At 41.0% G+C, this 24,968-nt stretch overlaps 1 protein-coding gene across 3 annotated transcripts; it reads right to left on the minus strand.

Annotated features, from left to right (window-relative positions):
• Positions 1-3,922: 3,922 nt before the first annotated feature.
• LOC112267169 (gamma-sarcoglycan) lies at positions 3,923-24,635 on the minus strand. 3 transcript variants are annotated; one of them, XM_024445345.2, is made up of 8 exons: positions 24,415-24,635; positions 20,708-20,905; positions 10,178-10,282; positions 9,320-9,407; positions 8,408-8,524; positions 6,840-6,912; positions 6,574-6,697; positions 3,923-4,773 (listed from the first exon to the last, which is right to left on the minus strand). In XM_024445345.2, exons 2-8 carry the CDS (start codon positions 20,900-20,902, stop codon positions 4,606-4,608), a joined length of 870 nt encoding a protein of 289 aa, XP_024301113.1. In that variant the 5' UTR covers positions 20,903-20,905; positions 24,415-24,635; the 3' UTR covers positions 3,923-4,605. The 3 variants fall into 3 exon arrangements, with proteins under 3 accessions (XP_024301113.1, XP_024301112.1, XP_024301114.1); XM_024445344.2 differs by having other exon boundaries at positions 20,708-20,902; positions 24,415-24,634; XM_024445346.2 differs by lacking the exon at positions 24,415-24,635 and having other exon boundaries at positions 10,178-10,278; positions 20,708-20,884.
• Positions 24,636-24,968: the final 333 nt, after the last annotated feature.

The following is a 24,968-nucleotide window of genomic DNA, read 5'->3' on the forward strand; positions in this document are numbered from 1 at the left end:
AGAAGTGCCTCACTAGAGTGCATCAGTGCTATACATTATGGAAAGAAAGTAATACGCATTGGACATCATTGTAGAAAAGCTTTAAATATATTTATTGTCGCAAGGAAGGTGATCATGGAACTTTTAAAATAAAGAGATTGATCATCCTTTTTTCCCCATGGTATTTATACTGTTCATGGAAAATGTATTTTCAGATACATCATTTCAAACAATAATATATACAGTGGGGAGAACAAGTATTAGATACACTGCCAATTTTGCAGGTTTTCCTACTTAGAAAGCATGTAGAGGTCTGTAATTTTTATCATAGGTACACTTCAAATGTGAGAGATGGAATCTAAAACAAAAATCCAGAAAATCACATTGTATCATTTTTAAGTAATTCATTTGCATTTTATTGCATGACATAAGTATTTGATCACCTACCAACCCGTAAGAATTCCAGCTATCACAGACCTGTAAGTTTTTCTTTAAGAATCCCTCCTGTTCTCCACTCATTACCTGTATTAACTGCACCTGTTTGAACTCATTACCTGTATAAAAGACACCTGTCCACACACTCAATCAAACAGACTCCAACCTCTCCACAATGGCCAAGACCAGAGAGCTGTGTAAGGACATCAGGGTTAAATTGTAGACCTGCACAAGGCTGGGATGGGCTACAGGACAATAGGCAAGCAGGTTGGTGAGAAGGCAACAACTGTTGGTGCAATTATTAGAAAATGGAAGAAGTTTAAGATGACTGTCAATCAGTCTGGAGCTCCATGCAAGATCTCACCTCGTGTGGCATCAATGATCATGAGGAAGGTGAGGGATCAGCCCAGAACTACACGGCAGGCCCTGGTCAATGACCTGAAGAGAGCTGGGACCACAGTCTCAAAGAAAACCAACACTACGCCGTCATGGCTTAAAATCCTGCAGCGCACGCAAGGTCCCCCTGCTCAAGCCAGAGCATGTCCAGGCCTGTCTGAAGTTTTCCAATGACCATCTGGATGATCCAGAGGAGGAATGGGAGAAGGTCATGTGGTATGATGAGACAAAAATAGAGCTTTTTGGTCTAAACTCCACTTGCCGTGTTTGGAGGAAGAAGAAGGATGAGTACAACCCCAAGAACACCATCCCAACCGTGAAGCATGGAGGTGGAAACATCATTCTTTGGGGATGCTTTTCTGCAAAGGGGACAGGACGACTGCACCGTATTGAGGGGAGGATTGATGGGGCCATGTATCACGAGATCTTTGCCAACAACCTCCTTCCCTCAGTAAGAGCATTGAAGATGGGTCGTGGCTGGGTCTTCCAGCATGACAACGACCCAAAACACACAGCCAGGGCAACTAAGGAGTGGCTCCGTAAGAAGCATCTCAAGGTCCTGGAGTGGCCTAGCCAGTCTCCAGACCTGAACCCAATAGAATATCTTTGGAGGGAGCTGAAAGTCCGTATTGCCCAGCGACAGCCCCGAAAACTGAAGGATCTGGAGACGGTCTGTAATGGAGGAGTGGGCCAAAATCCCTGCTGCAGTGTGTGCAAACCTGGTCAAGAACTACAGGAAACGTATGATCTCTGTAATTGCAAACAAAGGTTTCTGTACCAAATATTAAGGTCTGCTTTTCTAATGTATCAAATACTTATGTCATGCAATAAAATGCAAATTAATTACGGTACTTAAAAATCATACAATGTGATTTTCTGGATTTTTGTTTTAGATTCCGTCTCTCACAGTTGAAGTTTACCTATGATAAAAAATTACAGACCTCTACATCCTTTGTAAGTAGGAAAACCTGCAAAATCGGCAGTGTATCAAATACTTGTTCTCCCCACTGTATATACATGGTATTCTGTTAAAAAGACAGGAGCTTTTTTACAAGAATAGCACAAATGTTTTATTCAAACATACAAAACCTGGCAAACATGTTCCACAATTTTATCAAAACATCAACTTCACTGACAATTCTAGAATATTTACTGTATAAGGACAACAAGCGAACATGTATACAACATGGGTGAACAGTAACGCATTAGAATCTATATTACAGTCAAGGTCGTGACAAGATAACTAAGAAGCTACCATTTTTTTCTAAAATCAAAATGTACAATAAATATTCCCTAAAATAGAACACATAGGCTACAGGGGCTTATGCACAAAAAAATACTCTGAACCTTGCGAGCGCTAGTTTTCCTGCAAAGATTTGTATTTATCAATTGTGAACATGACAGGAAAGTGCCTATCTCCACGCAAATCTCAAACCATTTGTGTACACAACTTTTAGAAGGTTGATCAACTGCATTGCAACAAATAGGTTTATTGCTCGTTTGGGGAAAATGGGAGGTGTTTGATGTACGGGATTTATGATGGTAGGCTAATAAAAACATTAAAACGTAGGCCTAATGATAAAACAGATGCATTGGTAAAGAGATTGCATAGCAGCATGTCATCTAATGTGTTTATTTTACTTTTATTATATATGCCTATATCATAATCACATTGCAGGACGTGTTTCCTTTTCTGACATAACTGGTTTAAATTATTCCCGCCACACAACAGATAGTAGGCTACCATTTATCAATTGTTAATTCAATAGCCAAGCATGCGCAAAAGTAAATAGACTGGTAACCTTGACATTATGTGACAGTTGGCTATGGGTAGGCTACAGTATTGCAGTGCAATAGGATTAGAAGTGAGACATCATAACATATTTAATGTCGTGGCCTATACCAAGGAAGGAGATAGAAACACAACCATGTATTTAAAAAGAAAATATAGCAAATTTGAGAGATTGATGAAAATGCATGCTAGCCGTTCCTGTACACTTCCAGTCACAGCACTAGTTAGCAATGGTTCCAGAAAGTACCTTCAACTTCCTTCATACTGCACGCAGAGACATACAAATGGTATCCATCTGACTCTGGGTAAGTAGAACAAAGGGCTTAGTTGCCAAAATGTCACACTATCCATTTAATTTCCTATTCTTGCAAAGTTATTACTTACAGTATACTGATTAGTTTGACTGACTAATCTAAACTGGGTGATTCGAGCCCAGAATGCTGATTGGCTGACAGCCGTGGTATATTAGACCGTATACCACGAGTATGACAAAACATTTATTTTTACTTCTCTAATTATGTTGTTAACCAGTTTATAATAGCAATAAGGCACCTTGGGGGTTTGTGATATATGGCCACACACAAAAAAACATAAAAATAAATACATTTCACACAATAAATGCATACATTTAAAAAACAACAGAAACACAGTGGCAGCTGGTGAACTGTGAGATTAAATTAAGTACTTGGAAAAACACAGTCACTTTTTGAAAATCTCTAGCAACAGGATTGGATGTAACAGATTGTGTAACACATTCATTCTGCAATGTTAAGCAAACACAATAAATGCATGAATGAAAAGAACTACAGAAACACAGTGGCAGCTGGTGAACTGGGAGAGGAAATTAAGTACCTGCGAAAACAGTCCCTTTTTAAGATCTCCAGCAACAGATGTATCAGATTGCTTAACGCTGCATAATGAATGTGTAACACAAACACACTCCACTGTACCTCGATTTTATATGATCTTTCTTAGACCATAACTAGGTTGCATTTGTATACAAAACATTAAGAACACCTGCTCTTTCCATGACATAGACTGACCAGGTGAATCCAGGTGAAAGCTAGGATCCCTTATTGATGTCACTTGCTAAATCCACCTCAATTAGTGTAGATGAAGAGGAGGAAACAGGTTAAATAAGAATTTTTAAGCCTCGAGACAAGTGAGACATGGATTGTGTGTGTGCCATTCAGATGGTGAATGGGCAAGACACAAGGTGTAAGTGACTTTGAACGGAGTATGGTAGTAGGTGCCAGGTGCACTGCAATGATGCTGGGTTTTTCATGCTCAACAGTTTCCCATGTCTATCAAGAATGACCCACCCAAAGGACATCCAGCCAACTTGACACAACTGTGGGAAACATGGAGTCATCATGGGCCAGCATCCCTGTGGAACAATTGACACCATGAGGCTGTTCTCAATATTAGGATGGTGTTCCCAATGTTTGGTATATATCTACAGACTAGATCATATCATCCTTTTCTCTCCATTTGCCCAACATTAATACACTATGGGCCGGTTTCCCGGACTCAGGTGAAGCCTACACTAAAAATCACTTTCATTGGGAGGTTCTCCATTGTGGACTAAGCTTCACCTGGGTCCAGGAAACCGGGCCCACATAAAACACATTGCATAGGATATAATCTGTTAACCAGCTCCTCATTGCCCAGCCATAATACCGTAATTATAAAATATCTCAACTCAGTGTAAACATAAAATGGTATCAACAACTATACTGCAGAAGTAAGCCACTTATTAATGTGGTATAAAGTTGTCATGTCACTGTTTCAGTTACATAGTAAAATAGTCTCAAATGTAACTTCCATCAATAATATGCACCATAGATAAATTACTTGGAGGATATGTCTGCAGTTCACCTGGCAGTTTTGTTCAGAATTGAAAAGTTGTGATCGTTTTTTTGCTTTATATGAAAGTGTGTCAGAGTACCCAATTTAAAGGCATTTTCATTCAATATGGTATAATCTGATGGCAAAGACACTCGCTAGCACTCTTGGCTTTCGCTGCACATGGAGGTGACCCCAGCCTTGGACAGGAACAGCTTTCCGCTAGGACAGACACACACTTCGTAGAGTACCTGAGCGTTTCCAGACACCCCTCCATGTCCCAGGGGGAGACTCGGCAGACGCACCGTCTCGGCATCCAGAATTACCTACACAGACAACAAAGGGCGGGGTCAGACGCAGAACATACCATTGCTGAAACACATACATTTACACGCCACTGCAGAAACACATACATTTACACACCACTGCAGAAACACATACATTACACACCACTGCAGAAACACATACATTACACGCCACTGCAGAAACACATACATTACACGCCACTGCAGAAACACATACATTACACGCCACTGCAGAAACACATACATTTACACGCCACTGCAGAAACACATACATTACAAGCCACTGCAGAAACACATACATTTACACACCACTGCAGAAACACATACATTTACACGCCACTGCAGAAACACATACATTACAAGCCACTGCTGAAACACATACATTACGCCACTGCAGAAACACATACATTACAAGCCACTGCAGAAACACATACATTACAAAGCCACTGCTGAAACACATACATTTACACACCACTGCAGAAACACATACATTTACACACCACTGCAGCCACTGCAACACATACATTACACGCCACTGCAGAAACACATACATTACACACCACTGCAGAAACACATACATTTACACACCACTACAGAAACACATACATTTACACACCACTACAGAAACACATACATTTACACACCACTACAGAAACACATACATTTACACACCACTACAGAAACACATACATTTACACACCACTACAGAAACACATACATTTACACACCACTGCAGAAACACATACATTTACACACCACTACAGAAACACATACATTTACAAGCCACTGCAGAAACACATACATTTACACGCCACTGCAGAAACACATACATTTACATGCCACTGCAGAAACACATACATTACACACCACGGCAGAAACACATACATTTACACACCACTGCAGAAACACATACATTTACACACCACTGCAGAAACACATACATTTACACGCCACTGCAGAAACACATACATTTACACGCCACTGCAGAAACACATACATTACAAGCCACTGCTGAAACACACACATTTACACACCACTGCAGAAACACATACATTTACACGCCACTGCAGAAACACATACATTACAAGCCACTGCTGAAACACATACATTACACGCCACTGCAGAAACACATACATTACACACCACTGCAGAAACACATACATTTACATGCCACTGCAGAAACACATACATTACACGCCACTGCAGAAACACATACATTACAAGCCACTGCTGAAACACATACATTACACGCCACTGCAGAAACACATACATTACACACCACTGCAGAAACACATACATTTACATGCCACTGCAGAAACACATACATTACACGCCACTGCAGAAACACATACATACACACCACTGCAGAAACACATACATTTACACGCCACTGCAGAAACACATACATTTACATGCCACTGCAGAAACACATACATTTACACGCCACTGCAGAAACACATACATTACACGCCACTGCAGAAACACATACATTACACGCCACTGCAGCAGAAACACATACATTACACGCCACTGCAGAAACACATACATTACAAGCCACTGCTGAAACACATACATTACACGCCACTGCAGAAACACATACATACACGCCACTGCAGAAACACATACATTACACGCCACTGCTGAAACACATACAATTACACAACACTACTGAAATGCATTTACATGCCATTAGGGGACAGCATGACTGCTATTTATAAATATCAAGGCCAGTGAGTAAATGTACATGTCTCTGCCACATGTAGTGTAAAATGTAAGTACAGTACTGTCAGTCAATAGCAAGTAAATCACACATTGCCTCACCAGTCCTTCACTGGAGTGCAATAGAATATCCATGTTAGATGCCGCCTCGATGTTCCCGGCCAGTGCTTTGACAAAGACTCCCTTTGGTGCATCCATGCTGAGAGAGCGGGTTGGAGACTCCAGCCTGGAACACACAGGAGAACATCAGTTTGATCAGTTCCACGTGTGACTGTGATGAAAGAATCAACAAATTGCATGGAATTAAGAGTTCATATTTCATATCGGCCTCTTCCAAGAGGTCAGTGATTATTAGATTCAACATCTACCTCAAGTCTTTGAAGGGCTCAGCTCTGAGCAGGGGTGTCTCTACAGAGTGTTCAAACTGAGCACCTTCTGGACCTAAATAAAAACAAACACAGTAAGTGGATAGTTAATTACAATGAAACATCATTGGAGATACATGTTACATATTGTAATATAATATCATATATAATAATAATATATAATAATAATAAATGCCATTTAGCAGACACTTTTTTCCAAAGCCACTTACAGTCATTAAATAGTGTTCTATTTAATTCTACTATGTAGTGTGAGTGGTTCTACAGTTTTTGACTGTCAATTGTTTCCCTAGGTGCTTGTCATCTGGTGTTAGCGAGAGGATGACATGTGCACTGGCTCAGTCACCTCCAACCCCCTGGATTGAAGGAGAGAATATGTTTGCAGTGCTTTAGTCACTGTGGGTGACAGCTCCCTTGCCTAGCTAATTGCGTCATTATTACCATCAGCCTTTTCCAATCATGTGTTACCATAGCATGCAAAGCTGCTCACTTAACATCACACTATAGAGCCTCACTAGGTCTTAGAGTGCTATTGCGACAGTATACACAACTTTAGCTTTGTTCTGTTTGTGCATGGTTTTCTGGCGAAGGTTGTATTAACTTCTGCTCTGTATTTCTGCTGTTACATTACAGCATTCAGTGTCTTGCTAAAATGAAATGAACGTCACTGTTCAGCGGTCAGTCAGGGTCCAGATGACTGAGATATAATGAAGGTATCAACAGGCACTCTCTTCAGCTAATTACCCCACACAGCATGAGGGCACTGACCTCCCACCAATTCTAAAACTGGACACAACAAATATATTTGAGGAAAATAGGCAACTTGAGCATGTAGCATTAGTTAGCTTCAATTTACGTTATATTATAAAGATACTTTACTACAAATCATCTTCGATTAAAAAGCAGTGTTTCTGTCACCTTTCCTCTAATTTTAGAGGAATGAGCTTCTGACTTTCAATACCGTTTCAAGGACAACTTGGCTGAAAAAGTCACACTGCTCCAGTCCAGTCATTATCAAAGTCATTACTTTTTATTTGACATGGTGTGTAAGAAAAATACTGAGTGATTCAGTACATTGCTCTCATTCCTTTAAATTACAAGAAAATGAATGAAAACCATGTTCGTAGGTCCTATCTAGAATGCTGTATACACATGTATGGGCTAAGTGGTGTGACACTGTCACGCCCTGACCATAGAGAGCCTTTTTATTCTCTATTTTGGTTAGGTCGGGGTGTGACTAGGGGGGGTGTCCCTATCTAGGTTGTTTTGTTTCTATGTTGACCTGGTATGATTCCCAGTCAGAGGCAGCTGTTTAGCATTGTCTCTGATTGGGATCATATTTAGGCAGCCATTTCCCCACTGTGTTTTGTGGGATCTTGTTTTTGTGTTGTTGACCGTGAGCACTCCAAAATGTCACGTTTTGTTTATTATTTGTTGTTTTGTTGTGCGGTTCACTTATAATAAAAAATGTGGAACCCATATCGCGTTAGGCTTTGGTCTGAGTATGCTTACAACGATCGTGACAGACACTGACACTGCAGACATGATTGTACCTGTAACACGAAGTGTGTCTGTTCCAACAACCACCTCTTTGTCATCTGCAGAAAACAGCGTCTTGGTGTTGGAGCTGATGACAAAATTCAGTGCATTTCCCTGGGCCACATCTGGACCTGAAATGACACCAGGGAGAATTATTAGAGACCAAAATCAGTCAAAGCTGTGGGAACGGGAGACATAGGCTTAAAATAATTGAGATATTATATGCTGTATCACTAAAACATCTAAATTATGCACGCAGCTTTAACATTTGAATGAATTTTTCCACTTTGTCACCTCTCTCATAGAAAAAAAAGCAAAAGTTGCAGGTATACCTACTGTACAACTGCCTCTGGGCAGTGAGATATTTAAAACACTTCAATACCATCTTCTATAGAAGAACAGAGCAAGATGTTCTTTCCAAACTATTTAAGTCTGAGGGGGAATAGACCAAATAACTGGTCTTCAACGGTCTTAAACTTCCTTTACAGAGAGTCACAGACGGGTCAATGCCTTTTATGGCATAACAACCAAGAATACATAACAGCCTCGTGAAATACTATAATTAGTTAAGTCGTTTGTTACCCCTCTAATTATGGTACACTTGTCAACGAACCCCGCTGGCCAGCCATAAAAGGTGTGCAAATAATAGTCTGTGTAGGCCTGAGGGCCTTGGTGTTACAGATAGGCCATTCTGGTGCTGATGATAGAAAGCTGTGTTTTTGATTAAATGGGGTTTTAATGGCAATCTGATGGAATATGAAAGGGGATATGCGTTTTTGTCATTGCTAATGTTGTATTACATACAGTAGAGCTGCAGGACAAGTCCATTAATGACATTGCTGAATTCTCCACATATCAGTTGAATCTATATGAACATCACCAGCATGATTTATGTGAGTAGGTATGTGTGTTTTCTGTCCTCTTACCTACGGAGAGACTTCCTGTGACATCATTATTTTCATTGCGGGCATTGAGAGTGACGTTTTCAGATGAGTGCACCAGGAGAGAGGAGTCCTGGAAGAAAATAACTCTTCGGTCATCAATGAGCATCCTGTGCACGTCATTATCAGATATCACTGGACAGGACTGTAATTGAACATTTTGAACGCTACAAAAAAATGTATCGTTCTGCTCACAGGTTCAAGTCCCTGGTCATCCCTCTTACCTTCCAGAAAACACTATTTAGTTACAATGGGCTAAACAGATGTAACCTATTTGGGGAGGTTGTGAAAATCAGGTTGTATATAATGAACTCTGAATCTCGTTAGAAACTGTAGACTTCATTGATGAATGTGTCAGTCCATAAATGGTGAATACATTTCCTTTTTAATGAAGCTCATAAAGATAGAGTGAGGAAAAACAATAACATGTAAACAACTGCTGCAAAGTGTTGCCATCTGCTGCACACCAACTGTTTTCCACCACAAATATTCAGGAGGTTAATAAGGAACTCGCTGCATTGTGCATCCACAGGGACTGCCAAAGCTCATTGAGTAAGACACATTTCCCAACTACGCAAGAGAGTGATATAAAAATATGCCGAATTTAATGACTATGCCTCAGAAAAGTTGTTTTGATGTAATTGCCCAGCGTTCTTAACAGGAACCGCTCAACAAACAAACAACTTTGATCTCTATGGTTTCCTGACAGTGAGTCAGAGCTTGGGCAGGCAGACCACTTTATTCCACACAAACCTATTGGACTGGGTGTGGGTGTTTGAGGAGGAGGATCAGGAGAGGGACGAAGAGAAGAAGGAAGAGGAGTGTAGGAGCCTGTTTGCTTACCACTCTGGAGTGGATCTCTTGGGCGTAGAGAGGAAAGAGGAACTCTGACTTGCCGTCCTCAAGCCTCACTCCCTCCGCTGTTACTTTTAGATGTCCCATCCCTTCCTCAAATGACAAGCAGAAAGAATGAACTCAACAATACATCAGAGAAAAGACATTGCAAAGGGTATAATGCAACAAATGAACTCACTAACCATGACCATAGTGTCCCCAAGGATTTTTGTGACACCATGTGTTGTTTTTAATTCTGGATGGTGAATGAATCTATTTCAGGTGACAGTCTCTGCTGGTTTAGTGTTGGGAGTTAACCATACTGCAGTGAATATATGATTACTTTGATAATGATCCAATAGTGTGAAACAAAAGCAGAATCTGATTTCAATTCCATCTAATAACTACTTCTCTCAGGCTATATTCCAAAAGGACGGAGAAATCATGAAATGTGTATAAAACTAAGCTTACCCGACTAGAGGGGAAATATTGAATTTGATTCATCCCATCAGGCAGCAATTGGATGCCAAGGATAAGATACATGTGTCTATACCCTCCAGGGCTGAGGCTAAACTCAAACTAAAGCAGCAGAGATGTGTTTGCTCTGCCAATGCAGTCACTATATTCCCAGGGTGTGTTGTGTTGTTTCAGTTACCCCAAAGCCCCCTTTATACCTGGTGTATAACATTAGTCCTTTGTTCTGATCTTGTCTACTTTCTGGTTATGCCCACATTTCCAGAAATGTGTCTACACATGGTATTAAAATGTGACTGTTATCTGTCTACTGGCTGGCCATGCTTTAAACCTGGCTACCCCTACCCTGGTCAACAGCTCTGCACCCCTCACAGAAACTTGCCCAAGCCTCCACATTTCTCCTTCACCCAAATTCACATGGCTGATGTTCTGAAAGAGCTGCAAAATCTGGACCCCTACAAATCAGCCAGGCTAGACAATCCGGACCCTCTCTTTCTAAAATTATCTGCTGCAATTGTAGCAACCCCTACTACTAGCCTGTTTGACCTCTCTTTCGTATCGTCTGAGATCCCTAAAGATTGGAAAGCCGGCGCGGTCATCCCCCTCTTCAAAGGAGGAAACACTCTAGACCCAAACTGTGACAGACTTATATCTATCCTACCCTGCCTTTCTAAAATCTTCGAAAGCCAAGTTAACAAAACAGATCACCGACCATTTCGAATCCCACCGTACCTTCTCCGCTATACAATCTGGTTTCTGAGCTGGTCATGGGTGCACCTCAGCCACGCTCAAGGTCCTAAATGATATAATAACCGCAATCGGTAAAAGACAATACTGTGCAGCCGTCTTCATCGACCTGGCCAAGGCTTTCGACTAGAGGTTGACCGATTAATCGGAATGGCCGATTTCAAGTTTTCATAACAATCGGTTATCGGCATTTTTGGACACCGATTATGGCCGATTACATTGCACTCCATGAGACTGACTACCTGTTATGCGAGTGCAGCAAGGAGACGAGGTAAGGTGCTAGCTAGCATTAAACTTATCTTACAAAAAACAATCAATCTTAACATAATCACTAGTTAACTACACATGGTTGATGATATTACTAGTTTATCTCGCTTGTCCTGCGTTGCATATAATCTATGCAGTGCCTGTGAATTTATCATTGAATCACAACCTACTTCGCTAAATGGGTGATTTAACAAGCGCATTCGCGAAAAAAAGCACTGTCATTGCACCAATGTGTACCTAACCATAAACATCAACGCCTTTCTTAAAATCAATACACAAGTATATATTTTTAAACCTGCATTTTGAGTTAATATTGCCTGCTAACATGAATTTTTTTTTTTTAACTAGGGAAATTGTGTCACTTCTCTTGCGTTCTGTGCAACAGGGTCAGGGTATCGGCAGCAGTTTGGGCCGCCTGGCTTGTTGCGAGCTGTGTGAAGACCATTTCTTCCTAACAAAGACAGTCAACTTCGCTAAACGGACGATGATTTAACAAAAGCGCCTTTGCAAAAAAGCTACAATCCTTGCACGAATGTACCTAACCATAAACATCAACGACTTTCTTAAAATCACAACACAGAAGTATATTTTTTTAAACCTGCATATTTAGCTAAAAGAAATTCATGTTAGCAGGCAATATTAACTAGGCAAATTGTGTCACTTCTCTTGCATTCATTGCACGCAGAGTCAGGCTATATGCAACAGTTTGAGCCGCCTGGCTCGTTGTGAACTAATTTGCCAGAATTTTACATTATTATGACATAACATTGAAGGTTGTGCAATGTAACATAATAATTAGACTTAGGGTTGCCACCCGTTAGATAAAATACGGAACGGTTCCATATTTCACTGAAAGAATAATCGTTTTGTTTTCAAAATGATAGTTTCCGGATTTGACCATTTAAATGACCTAAGGATCATATTTCTGTGTGTTATTATATTATAATTAAGTCTATGATTTGATAGAGCAGTCTGACTGAGCGGTGGAAGGAAGCAGCAGGCTCGTAAGCATTCATTCAAACAGCACTTTCCTGTGTTTGCCAGCAGCTCTTCACTAATGCTTCAAGGATTGCGCTGTTCATGACTTCAAGCCTATTATCTCCCGAGATTAGGCTGGCAATACTAAAGTACGTATTAGAACATCCAATAGTCAAAGGTATATGAAAAACAAATCGTATAAAGAGAAATAGTCCTATAATAACTACAACCTAAAACTTCTTACCTGGGAATATTGAAGACTCATGTTAAAAGGAACCACCAGCTTTCATATGTTCTCATGTTCTGAGCCAGGAATTAAACGTTAGCTTTTTTACATGGCACATATTGCACTTTTACTTTCTTCTCCAACACTGTTTTTGCATTATTTAAACCAAATTGAACATGTTTCATTATTTATTTGAGACTAAATTGATTTTTTTGATGTATTATATTAAGTTAAAATAAAAGTGTTCATTGTTCATTCAGTATTGTTGTAATTGTCATTATTAAAAATATACAGTGCCTTGCGAAAGTATTCGGCCCCCTTGAACTTTGCGACCTTTTGCCACATTTCAGGCTTCAAACATAAAGATATAAAACTGTATTTTTTTTGTGAAGAATCAACAACAAGTGGGACACAATCATGAAGTGGAACGACATTTATTGGATATTTCAAACTTTTTTAACAAATCAAAAACTGAAAAATTGGGCGTGCAAAATTATTCAGCCCCTTTACTTTCAGTGCAGCAAACTCTCTCCAGAAGTTCAGTGAGGATCTCTGAATGATCCAATGTTGACCTAAATGACTAATGATGATAAATACAATCCACCTGTGTGTAATCAAGTCTCCGTATAAATGCACCTGCACTGTGATAGTCTCAGAGGTCCGTTAAAAGCGCAGAGAACATCATGAAGAACAAGGAACACACCAGGCAGGTCCGAGACACTGTTGTGAAGAAGTTTAAAGCCGGATTTGGATACAAAAAGATTTTCAAGCTTTAAACATCCCAAGGAGCACTGTGCAAGCGATAATATTGAAATGGAAGGAGTATCAGACCACTGCAAATCTACCAAGACCTGGCCGTCCCTCTAAACTTTCAGCTCATACAAGGAGAAGACTGATCAGAGATGCAGCCAAGAGGCCCATGATCACTCTGGATGAACTGCAGAGATCTACAGCTGAGGTGGGAGACTCTGTCCATAGGACAACAATCAGTCGTATATTGCACAAATCTGGCCTCTATGGAAGAGTGGCAAGAAGAAAGCCATTTCTTAAAGATATCCATAAAAAGTGTCGTTTAAAGTTTGCCACAAGCCACCTGGGAGACACACCAAACATGTGGAAGAAGGTGCTCTGGTCAGATGAAACCAAAATTTAACTTTTTGGCAACAATGCAAAACTTTATGTTTGGCGTAAAAGCAACACAGCTCATCACCCTGAATACACCATCCCCACTGTCAAACATGGTGGTGGCAGCATCATGGTTTGGGCCTGCTTTTCTTCAGCAGGGACAGGGAAGATGGTTAAAATTGATGGGAAGATGGATGGAGCCAAATACAGGACCATTCTGGAAGAAAACCTGATGGAGTCTGCAAAAGACCTGAGACTGGGATGGAGATTTGTCTTCCAACAAGACAATGATCCAAAACATAAAGCAAAATCTACAATGGAATGGTTCAAAAATAAACATATCCAGGTGTTAGAATGGCCAAGTCAAAGTCCAGACCTGAATCCAATCGAGAATCTGTGGAAAGAACTGAAAACTGCTGTTCACAAATGCTCTCCATCCAACCTCACTGAGCTCGAGCTGTTTTGCAAGGAGGAATGGGAAAAAATGTCAGTCTCTCGATATGCAAAACTGATAGAGACATACCCCAAGCGATTTACAGCAGCAAAAGGTGGCGCTACAAAGTATTAACTTAAGGGGGCTGAATAATTTTGCACGCCCAATTTTTCAGTTTTTGATTTGTTAAAAAAGTTTGAAATATCCAATAAATGTCGTTCCACTTCATGATTGTGTCCCACTTGTTGTTGATTCTTCACAAAAAAATACAGTTTTATATCTTTATGTTTGAAGCCTGAAATGTGGCAAAAGGTCGCAAAGTTCAAGGGGGCTGAATACTTTCGCAAGGCACTGTATATATAAAAATCGTCTGATTAATCGGTATCGGCTTAAAATTGGTCCTCCTATAATCAGTATCTATGTTCAAAAATGATAATCGGTTGACCTCTACTTTCGATTCCGTCAATCACCGCATTCTTATCGGCAGACTCAACGGCCTTGGTTTATCAAATGACTGCCTTGCCTGGTTCACCAACTACTTCTCAGACAGAGTTCAGTGTGTCAAATCGGAGGGCCTGTTGTCCGGACCTCTGGCAGTCTCTATGGAGATGCCCAAGCCTCCCCCATTTCTCCTTCACCCAAATCCAGATAGCTGATGTTCTTAAAGGACTGCAAAACATGGACCCCTACAAATCAGCCAAGCTAGACAATCTGGACCCCCTCTTTCTAAAATTATCTGATGACATTTTTGCAACCCCTATTAATAGCCTGTTCAACCTCTCGTATCGTCTGAGATTCCCAAAGATCGGAAAGCTGCCGCGGTCATCCCCCTCTTCAAAAGGGGAGACATTCTAGACCTAAATTGCTGCAGACCTATATCTATCCTACCCTGCCTTTCTAAGGTCTTCGAAAGCCAAGTTAACAAACAGATTACCGACCACTTCTAATCCCACCGTACCTTCTCCGCTATGCAATCTGGTTTCAAAGCTGGTCATGGGTGCACCTCAGCCACACTCAAGGTCCTAAACGATATCATAACCGCCATCGATAAGAGACATTACTGTGCAGCCGTATTCATCGACCTGGCCAAGGCTTTCGACTCTGTCAATCACCACATTCTTATTGGCAGACTCAACAGCCTTGGTTTCTCAAATGATTGCCTCGCCTGGTTCACCAACTACTTGTCTGATAGAGTTCAGTGTGTCAAATCGGAAGGCCTGTTGTCCGGACCTCTTGCAGTCTCTATGGGGGTGCCACAGGGTTCAATTCTCAGGCCAACTCTCTTCTCTGTATACATCAATGATGTCGCTCTCGCTGCTGGTGATTCTCTGATCCACCTCTAAGCAGACGACACCATTCTGTATACTTCTGGCCCTTCTTTGGACACTGTGTCAACTAACCTCCAGACGAGCTTCAATGCCATACAATTCTCCTTCCGTGGCCTCAAACTGCTCTTAAATGCAAGTAAAACTAAGTGCATGCTCTTCAACCGATCACTGCCTACACCTGCCCACCCGTCCAGCATCAATACTCTGGACGGTTCTGACTTAGAATATGTGGAGAACTACAAATACCTAGGTGTCTGGCTAGACTGTAAACTCTCCTTCCAGACTCACATTAAGCATCTCGAATCCAAAATAAAATCTAGAATCGGCTTCGCAAAACAAAGCATCCTTCACTCATACAGCCTAACATACCCTCGTAAAACTGACCATCCTACCGATCCTTCGGCGATGTCATCTATAAAATAGCCGTCAATACTCTTGTCACGTAGAGTAGGCCAGATGGCTAAACTGGATAACCTAACCTCTATAAAAATAAAAAGATGGCGGAACCGCAAAAGTTCTTCTGTGCAAAGGTGTTTATTTACAAGTGATTCCGGAACAGAAAATAACAGTACTGCCATCAACGTCTACCTTATGGGACAGCTTAACAACAATGCTGCCCCATCCACAGCTCAATCCAAAAAAAAATCCCCCTTAGAGACTGGAGAGAGGCTCCTTTTGTAGGGCTAGCCCCTCCCCTCAGAACAATTAACCCTAATTAATTAATCAATTAACAATACAAACCTACATTTTCCATGAACTAAACATACTAAAGGATATACATTGCAACACGGTTTTAAACAATATCACAACATAACATTTACAACATTACATCATTACTGACAATATCTTTCAATATGCCCATATGCATTAATGAGCCATTTGGGACAGGCACTATAAAGCCAACCCAATTCCCTTAGCTCGGGTCCTTTTCCAGCATACCCAGAAGCTACAGAGATGGAGAGAGAGGAACAGAACAAACAAACAATGCGCTCATCCACAACATTGATAAGTATAATAATTATTGTATCTCTCAAATATGAACATTGACAAGTGTGAAATGCATGCACCAAGACAGAAGTTAAATTGTGTGTCGACCCACATTGTTAACTTATGGTATAATGGCGCAGGGAGGAGTGATGAATATGTGTGTGCGTTAAAGAACCAAATGCTGCCCGCGACTTCTACGTCACAACTCTACTCAACAAATTGGATGCAGTTTATCACAATACCATACGTTTTGTCACCAAAGCCCCATATATTACCCACCACTGCGACCTGTACGCTCTCATTGGCTGGCCATCGCTTCATGCTCGTTGCCAAACCCACTGGCTCCAGGTCATCTACAAGTCTCTGCTAGGTAAAGCCCCGCCTTATCTCAGCTCACTGGTCACCATAGCAGCACCCACCCATAGCACGCGCTCCAGCAGGTATATCTCACTGGTCACCTCCAAAGCCAATTCCTCCTTTGGCCACCTCTCCTTCCAGTTCTCTGCTGCCAATGACTGGAACGAATTGGAAAAATCTCTGAAGCTGGAGACTCTTACCTCCCTCACTAGCTTTAAGCACCAGCTGTCATAGCAGCTCACAGATAACTGCACCTGTACATAGCTCATCTGTAAATAGCCCATCCAATCTACCTCATCCCCATACTGTATTTATTTATTTATCTAGCTCCTTTGCACCCCAGTATCTCTACTTGCACATTCATCTCTACATCCTACTATTCCAGTGTTTAATTGCTATATTGTAATTACTTCGCCACCATGGCCTATTTACTGCCTTACCTCTCTTATCCTACCTCATTCGCACATGCTGTATATAGATTTTTCTACTGTATTTTTGATTGTATGTTTGTTTATTCCATGTGTAACTCTGTGTTATTGTATGTGTCGAACTGCTTTGCTTTATCTTGGCAAGGTCGCAGTTGCAAATGAGAACTTGTTCTCAACTAGCCGTCCTGGTTAACTCAATTAGTATTTGGTAGCATTTCCTTCAAATTGTTGAACTTGGGTCAAATGTTTCGGGTAGCCTTCCACAACCTTCCCACAATAAGTTGGGCGAATTTTGATTCTCCCTGACAGAGCTGGTGCAACTGAGTCAAGTTTGTATGCCTCCTCGCTCACACACACTTATTCATTTTTTATGGGATTGAGGTCGGGGCTTTGTGATGGCCACTCCAATACCTTGACTTTGTTAACCATAAGCCTTTTTTGCCACAACTCTGCAAGTATGCTTGGGTCATTGTCCATTTGGAGGACCCAAGACTTCAAGCTTTTACAACATGATGCTGCCACCCCCGTGCTTCACGGTTGGGATGGTGTTCTTCGGATTGCAAGCCTCCCCCTTTTCCCTCCAAACATAATGATGGTCATTATGGCCAAACAGTTCTATTTTTCTTTCATCAGACCAGAGGACATTTCTCCAAAAAGTGCAATCTTTGTCCCCATGCGCAGTTGCAAACCATACTCTGGCTTTTTTTATGGCGGTTTTGGAGCAGTGGCTTCTTACTTGCTGAGATGCCTTTCAGGTTATGTCGATATAAGACTTGTTTTACTGTGGATATAGATACTTTTGTACCTGTTTCCTCCAGCATCTTCACAAGGTCCTTTGCTGTTGTTCTGGGATTGATTTGCACTTTTTGCACCAAAGTACGTTCATCTCTAGGAGACAGAACGGGTCTCCTTCCTGAACAGTATGACGGCTGCGTGGTCCCATGGCGTTTATACTTGCGTACTATTGTTTGTACAGGTGACGATGGTACCTTCAGTTATTTGGAAATTGCTCCCAAGGATGGACCAGACTTGTGGAGGTCTACAATTTTATTTCTGAGGTCTTGACTGATTTCTTTTGATTTTTCCATGATGTCAAGCAAAGAGGCACTGAGTTTGATGGTAGGCCTTGAAATACATCCACAGGTACACCTCCAATTGACTCAAATTATGTCAATTAGCCTATCAGAAGCTTCTAAAGCCATGAAATCATTTTCTGGAATTTTCCAAGCTGTTTAAAGTCCCAGTCAACTTAGTGTATGTAAACTTCTGACCCACTGGAATTGTGATACAGTGAATTATAAGTGGAATAATCTGTCTATAAACAATTGTTGGTCAAATTACTTGTGTCATGCACAAAGTAGATGTCCTAACCAACTTGCCAAATCTATGGTTTGTTAACAAGAAATTTGTGGAGTGGTTGAAAAATGAGTTTTAATGATTCCAACCTAAGTGTATGTAAACTTCCTACTTCAACTGTACATCAATGATGACGCTCTTGCTGCTGGTGATTCTCTGACCCACCTCTACGCAGACGACACCATTCTGTATACTTCTGGCCCTTCTTTGGACACTGTATTAACAAACCTCCAAACGAGCTTCAATGACATACAACTTTCCTTCTGTGGCCTCCAACTGCTCTTAAATGCAAGTAAAACTAAATGCATGCTCTTCAACCGATGACTGCCGTCTAGCATCAATACTCTGGACGGTTCTGACTTTGAATATGTCAACAACTACAAATACCTAGGTGTCTGGTTAGACTGTAAACTCTCCTTCCAGACTCGCATTAAGCGTCTCCAATCCAAAATTAAATCCAGAATCGGCTTCCTATTTTGCAACAAAGCATCCTTCACTCATGCTGCCAAACATACCCTCGTAAAACTGACCATCCTACCGATCCTCGACGATGTCATTTACAAAATTGCCTCCAACACTCTGCTCAGCAAATTGGATGTAGTCTATCACAATACCATCTGTTTTGTCACCAAAGCCCCAAATACTACCCACCACTGCGACCTGTATGCTCTCGTTGGCTGGCCCTCGCTTCATATTCGTCGCCAAACCCACTGGCCCCAGGTCATCTATAAGTCTCTGCTAGGTAAAGCCCCGCCATATCTCAGCTCACTGGTCACCATAGCAGCACCCACCCATACCACCGCTCCAGCAGGTATATTTCACTGGTCATCTCCAAAGCCAACTCCCTCCTTTGGCCGCCTTTCCTTCCAGTTCTCTGCTGCCAATGACTGGAACGAATTGCAAAACTCACTGAAGCTGCAGTCTTATATCTCCCTCACTAACTTTAAGCATCAGCTGTCAGAGCAGCTTACCAATCATTGAACCTGTACACCGCCCATCTGTAAATAGCCCACCCAACTACCTCATCCCCATATTATTTATTTTTTGCACCCCAGTATCTCTACTTGCATATTCATCTTCTGCACATCCATCACTCCAGTGTTTAATTGCACATGTTTTATTATTTCTCTACTATGGCCTATTTATTGCCTTACCTCCATAATCTTACTACATTTGCACACACTGTAAAAATACTTTTCTATTGTGTTATTGACTGTACGTTTGTTTATCCCATGTGTAACTCTGTGTTGTTTGTGTCACCCTGCTTTGCTTTAACTTGGCTAAGTCGCAGTTGTAAATGAGAACTTGTTCTCAACTGGCCTACCTGGTTAGATAAAGGTGAAATAATTTTTTTTTTTAAACTGTGTCTGCCTTGCGACCAGATTTCCTGGTCTCTTCCTTTATGCAAATGACTTCACAGCTATTCTTTTAAAATAATAAGAATTTATTGCAAGACACATATTGAAGTAATCAGTTAATGGTGCCACCTGTCAAGGATTTTTGAAGGCAGAATAATGACGATTTAAATGGTTTCTGTCCAGATCTGTCTACACTTGTAAGATATCCAGACACAATGTGTCTCTGACTACTGAAGGAGGTGGGCAGGATGATCTGATCACAATGTGTCTTTTGATTGTCTACAACTGTCTAAAAATGTGGGCAGAATCAGAATGTAGACAAGGTCTCAAAAACAAACATCTCACATTTTCATTGATACAGGAAAGATTATATGGCGTTTTGTCCATACAAGCACCAAACAATCTGTGTGTAGTCTACTGTAAAGGTCAGGCAGCATGTGTTATGAATGAATTAGAGCTAAGTGACCCCACATACTGTGTTTAACCACATGACCCGGAGGATCCATATGGTGAGGGCAAAGTTCACGGTGAGGATGATGATGAGCAGCAGGACAAACAGGTAGAGGCAGCGCTTCCTCCAACCGTAGATCCCGATCTTATAGATGGAGTCAGGGACCAGGGCAGGGACACTGCTGTCCTGGGTGGTGGTGACATACTGCTCCCTCACCATCTGCTGGGGAAAACACAGGGACAAGAAAAGAGGTAGTTTAAATCAATGGACATGTTTGACATCAACTATACATCACCCTGAAGTGGCAGCTCTTTATAAATATCATCATCATCATCATCATGCTTCATCTTATGGAAATTGCCTCATAGCATAAGCAACCATGTACAGTACAAAACATGTTCTTATTATTCTAAACACCTACGCTACTACTGATCAGCTGAATATCTGGCCAGAACACTGATGAAAAACTTGAGTATATTTCCAACATTTATTAAAGATGGCTAACAGCAAGAGAGCGAAAACTCCTCCTCATTCCACTGGCTTTCGTTTTAAGTCCAGACTAAATAGAACTGAGCCGAGCGTGATTGTTATGATTCTTGGGTTCTGTCGGAATGCATGCTTATATAAATCAACAATACCAGAGATCTAAATGGCAAAGGCATTGCTGCTTCTTCACATTCATGTCATATAAGAGCAGAGAAAACATGAGTAATATATTTCACAAGGATGCGCTGAGAATATAGGCTGTGACAGCTGAGTACATAGCCATAGCTTTTTTTGCCCTACAGGAATGGAGCCAGGGCTGGTGTCACATTAAATGTATTAATCAACATTCATACTTTCATTCAAGGCAATGCCGGAAGAAAATGTATTGAGTTGTAGACAATAGCTAAATAAAATGCCTTTCACGATCAATGACAATGAAACAACCCCATTCACCAAATAATCTCCACACTGAATCCTAGAATCATGTTTAACTCTCTTTGAGTGTGTGTAAAGAATACACAGACACAATGATTAAATGTGACCGATAAAGGTGATACAAATGAATGAATCTGTTAAATTCATTTAATCTCTGTCGGCACCAGTGGAGGCTAGTGAGGGGAGGGCGGCTCATAGTAATGGCTGGAACTGAGTAGATGGAATGGAACATCTACTCCATTCCAGCCATTACTATGAGCCGTCCTCCCCTCACCAGCAGTCGACACCAATACTGCAAAATGCACATGTTTAATTAACAAACCATTCCAAACAACTTAGTTTCTGTATCAGCCAAGTTTCCCCAAGATCTGCTGTTTACTTCATACTAACATCTCAACTTGTTGACAAAAACTAAATAGTTGATTTGTTTCATGCCAGTCAGGAATGGAGACATAGCAGCTTGGGTGATTTACATATGTACAGATGCTCCGCCTTATTGCAGAAGTAAACATGGTTTCCATCATGTTTAAAGATCAACTTTTCATTGTGGACTATAATTCTATCCCGACATGAGCCAGAACAGCACCTCAGTGTAATTTGGCTGGCTCCCAACTAATAATGATAAGGTTAGGCCTATCTGGAGAGGCTGGGGGAGTTAACTGGTAATGTGTGGCGCTATTATAGCTCTTTGTTTTATGATTATAACTCATCATTTTTGTTTAAGACAACATTTTGTTACACAATAAATTTTGAATGCTTTTTGTGGAAAAGAAAACTCCAAATTTGTAACCTCCAATTCCATAAAACTTGCCAAAGGCTTTTCAGATAAATACATGATTAATGAATCAGCGGTATATCTTAGTGTCTATTTCAAAGGTAAATGGATGAATAGTATACATGCTCCCTGCTTTGGTCTGTCCCCTAGGAAGAGATATTTCAGAGAAGATGATAACGCCTAGTCATTGTGTATATAAACAGCTCGTTTCCTGCTGTTACCATAAACATGCAAACTGGCAAAGGCAGCAAGCGTGTTGGCATAAAGGATACAGAGTATCTCTCCCCACCAGGATCCACCTCTCCCTAGGACCTGTCACACTGGCTCCAGAGCCCAACAGTGATAAATAGCCCTTATTTCACTACAACACAAATGTAGCAAAAAAAAACTAACCCAAGGATTACCTCCACAAGGGAATTGTAGAAGTAATCCTTGTTGTGTGGAATATCTATTTTTCATACCAATGCCCATTTGTATTATTAATTTGACTGAGTCATCAGGATGAATCATAATGACAAATTGGATTTCAACAGTTCCCAAAATGAGTTTCCTCTTGACCCGTCTTATAGTGAATACAAACTACATCTGACTAAAAAGAACATGCACACAGGGCTTATACCCTTGCTTTAAAAAACGGCCTCATAGTATATAAATGAGAGACGTCCATGTAGTGTGTTGGCAGTAGGAATTTAAGAAAGTGCATAATGTGTTAAAACAATTACACTGTAAAAATATTCTGTGGAGTGCCTAAATGAATAATACAGGTTGAATAATTTTGAAATATTGAGGTGTAAAATTTATTTTCTCTGCCCAATTAATTTAAAGAGAAGCATTAGGATGTGGTCTACTGCTAAAACAGAGGGGAGCATCCTGGTGATTTTCAGACTCCAGTTTCAGAGTGCCAGCCCAGTCACATAGCAACCCAAATAAACATTCCTTAAACAACCACGCCACTGTACTGCCATGGAAAGAATCCTCCTCAGCTAATGTGCTTTAGGAAACAAAATGCTAGTCATGTCCCTTTCACAGAACACAAGCCTAGCAGTTGAACAGTTCTTTATGAGGCCCGATCACATGAAAGGGTTTCAAAAGACATTTCAAAATCCCAATAGTCCCATAAGATTTCACTGTCCTCCTGTGATGAAGAGTATTGAGTCACCTCATAGACTTTTCCCGTTGCTTTTTTATCTTGGGGCCCTTGTCCATTAACCTCAAACCAGTGATGCTACTTTTACTGCCCTGTTCTGTCTTCACTCATGTGAAGCTAAAGGGCTGTAGCAGTATTGTGTATACTGCTGCCTGCCTGTCTAAATCACTAGGGTCTGACTCTAATTGAGATTCCAGGCTTCTCTTAGCACCTCACTTTGACCTGATTAGGCACCAGCAGAACTTCCAAAGCCGGGGAGGGAGTTAAAAATTACTTTCTCAAATTGTTAGCTGGAGGATGTTCACTTATAAAGACTGCAGGGGAACAAACAATACTCGGAGGAGCTCAGATGTGAGCTGTCAGAAAGAAGGCAATCGAAAGCCAAGCCCTCTCCATTCTCTGCTAAGTGTTTTGTCTGTCTAAGCTGCTGTGTCCATATCTCCCATCTGCTGTAATGCTTCCACTTCTAAACATAGGGCATAGCATTGGGTTCTACATTTTAAAAGAGCCACAGGACATAACATGAGCAAAACTAATGAACAGAATGATACAGTAACAAGGGAAATTAACATAAATTATAACTGAGTTACACTGACAACATTTTTCTGTCTTCCAATATTCTTGACGATGTATGGTAAAATTATTACCAGCACATGAAACAGGGAAAATAAATACACTTACATATAAATTCAATATTCTCTTTCTATAAAAATTGAAACAAAAAAGCAAAAAGGGATACCGATGTCACTAGCAGACAGGTCAAAGGTTAGACTGTAAAGACTTGAGTTGAAACACTAGAGCATTCAAAAGATGAAGATATTCACAGAGCACTAACTCATACAGTAGCAACGACATTAAGTAGTTAAGAAAGCAGAGCATGTTGCCTACCTTTGTGTGCTGAGACAGAGCTTCCTCTCCGGTAGCAAACAGAGCTCCTCTGAAGCAGCAGCAGCAGAAAAAGGGGTAGCAGCGGTGGAGCCCTTGCCTCCGATGTCTGTCAGGCGTTCAACAACTGCGTGCCATAAATCTAACCATGGAACTGCCCCAACTAATCACCACGGGACGGCGCTCCCACTTCCTGCATATCCAATGTACCTCTCTCTACCTTGGGCTTCCCTTCTTTTGATTATCCTCTCAAATCATGTCTCTCTCTGAGCAGCCACTGCTCATAGATACAGAAGGGTGTCTGGGATCCTTTCAAAAGTGTCAAGGAGGGAAATCACAGTTGTCTAAAATCTGATTTGAGCCCTTAGCTTCCATGAATACCAGTGTCTGGAAAAGCATGAGCTTGTCAAATTTAAGAAGCTTCACTTATAGCTTTCACTAGTGAGTTTGGCAGTAGTCTTCTTGACAGCTTCAATATGACAGGTAGACATAGCTCGTCTTATGGAGGGCTGTCAGTGACAGAAGAAACAGGCAGACTACATTACAGCATGTATTAA

The sequence above is a fragment of the Oncorhynchus tshawytscha genome, linkage group LG14 (assembly GCF_018296145.1).
Source record: "Oncorhynchus tshawytscha isolate Ot180627B linkage group LG14, Otsh_v2.0, whole genome shotgun sequence".
NCBI classification, from domain to species: domain Eukaryota; kingdom Metazoa; phylum Chordata; class Actinopteri; order Salmoniformes; family Salmonidae; genus Oncorhynchus; species Oncorhynchus tshawytscha.

Coding starts and splice junctions, on each gene's coding strand:
- LOC112267169 (XM_024445345.2), bottom strand. CDS start 20,902: ATGGTGAGGGAGCAGTATGTCACCACCACCCAGGACAGCAGTGTCCCT. Junction 6,698..6,839: donor GAGCCCTTCAAAGACTTGAG/GTAGATGTTGAA, acceptor TGTGTGTTCCAG/GCTGGAGTCTCCAACCCGCT. Junction 4,774..6,573: donor TGCACTCCAGTGAAGGACTG/GTGAGGCAATGT, acceptor TTGTCTGTGTAG/GTAATTCTGGATGCCGAGAC.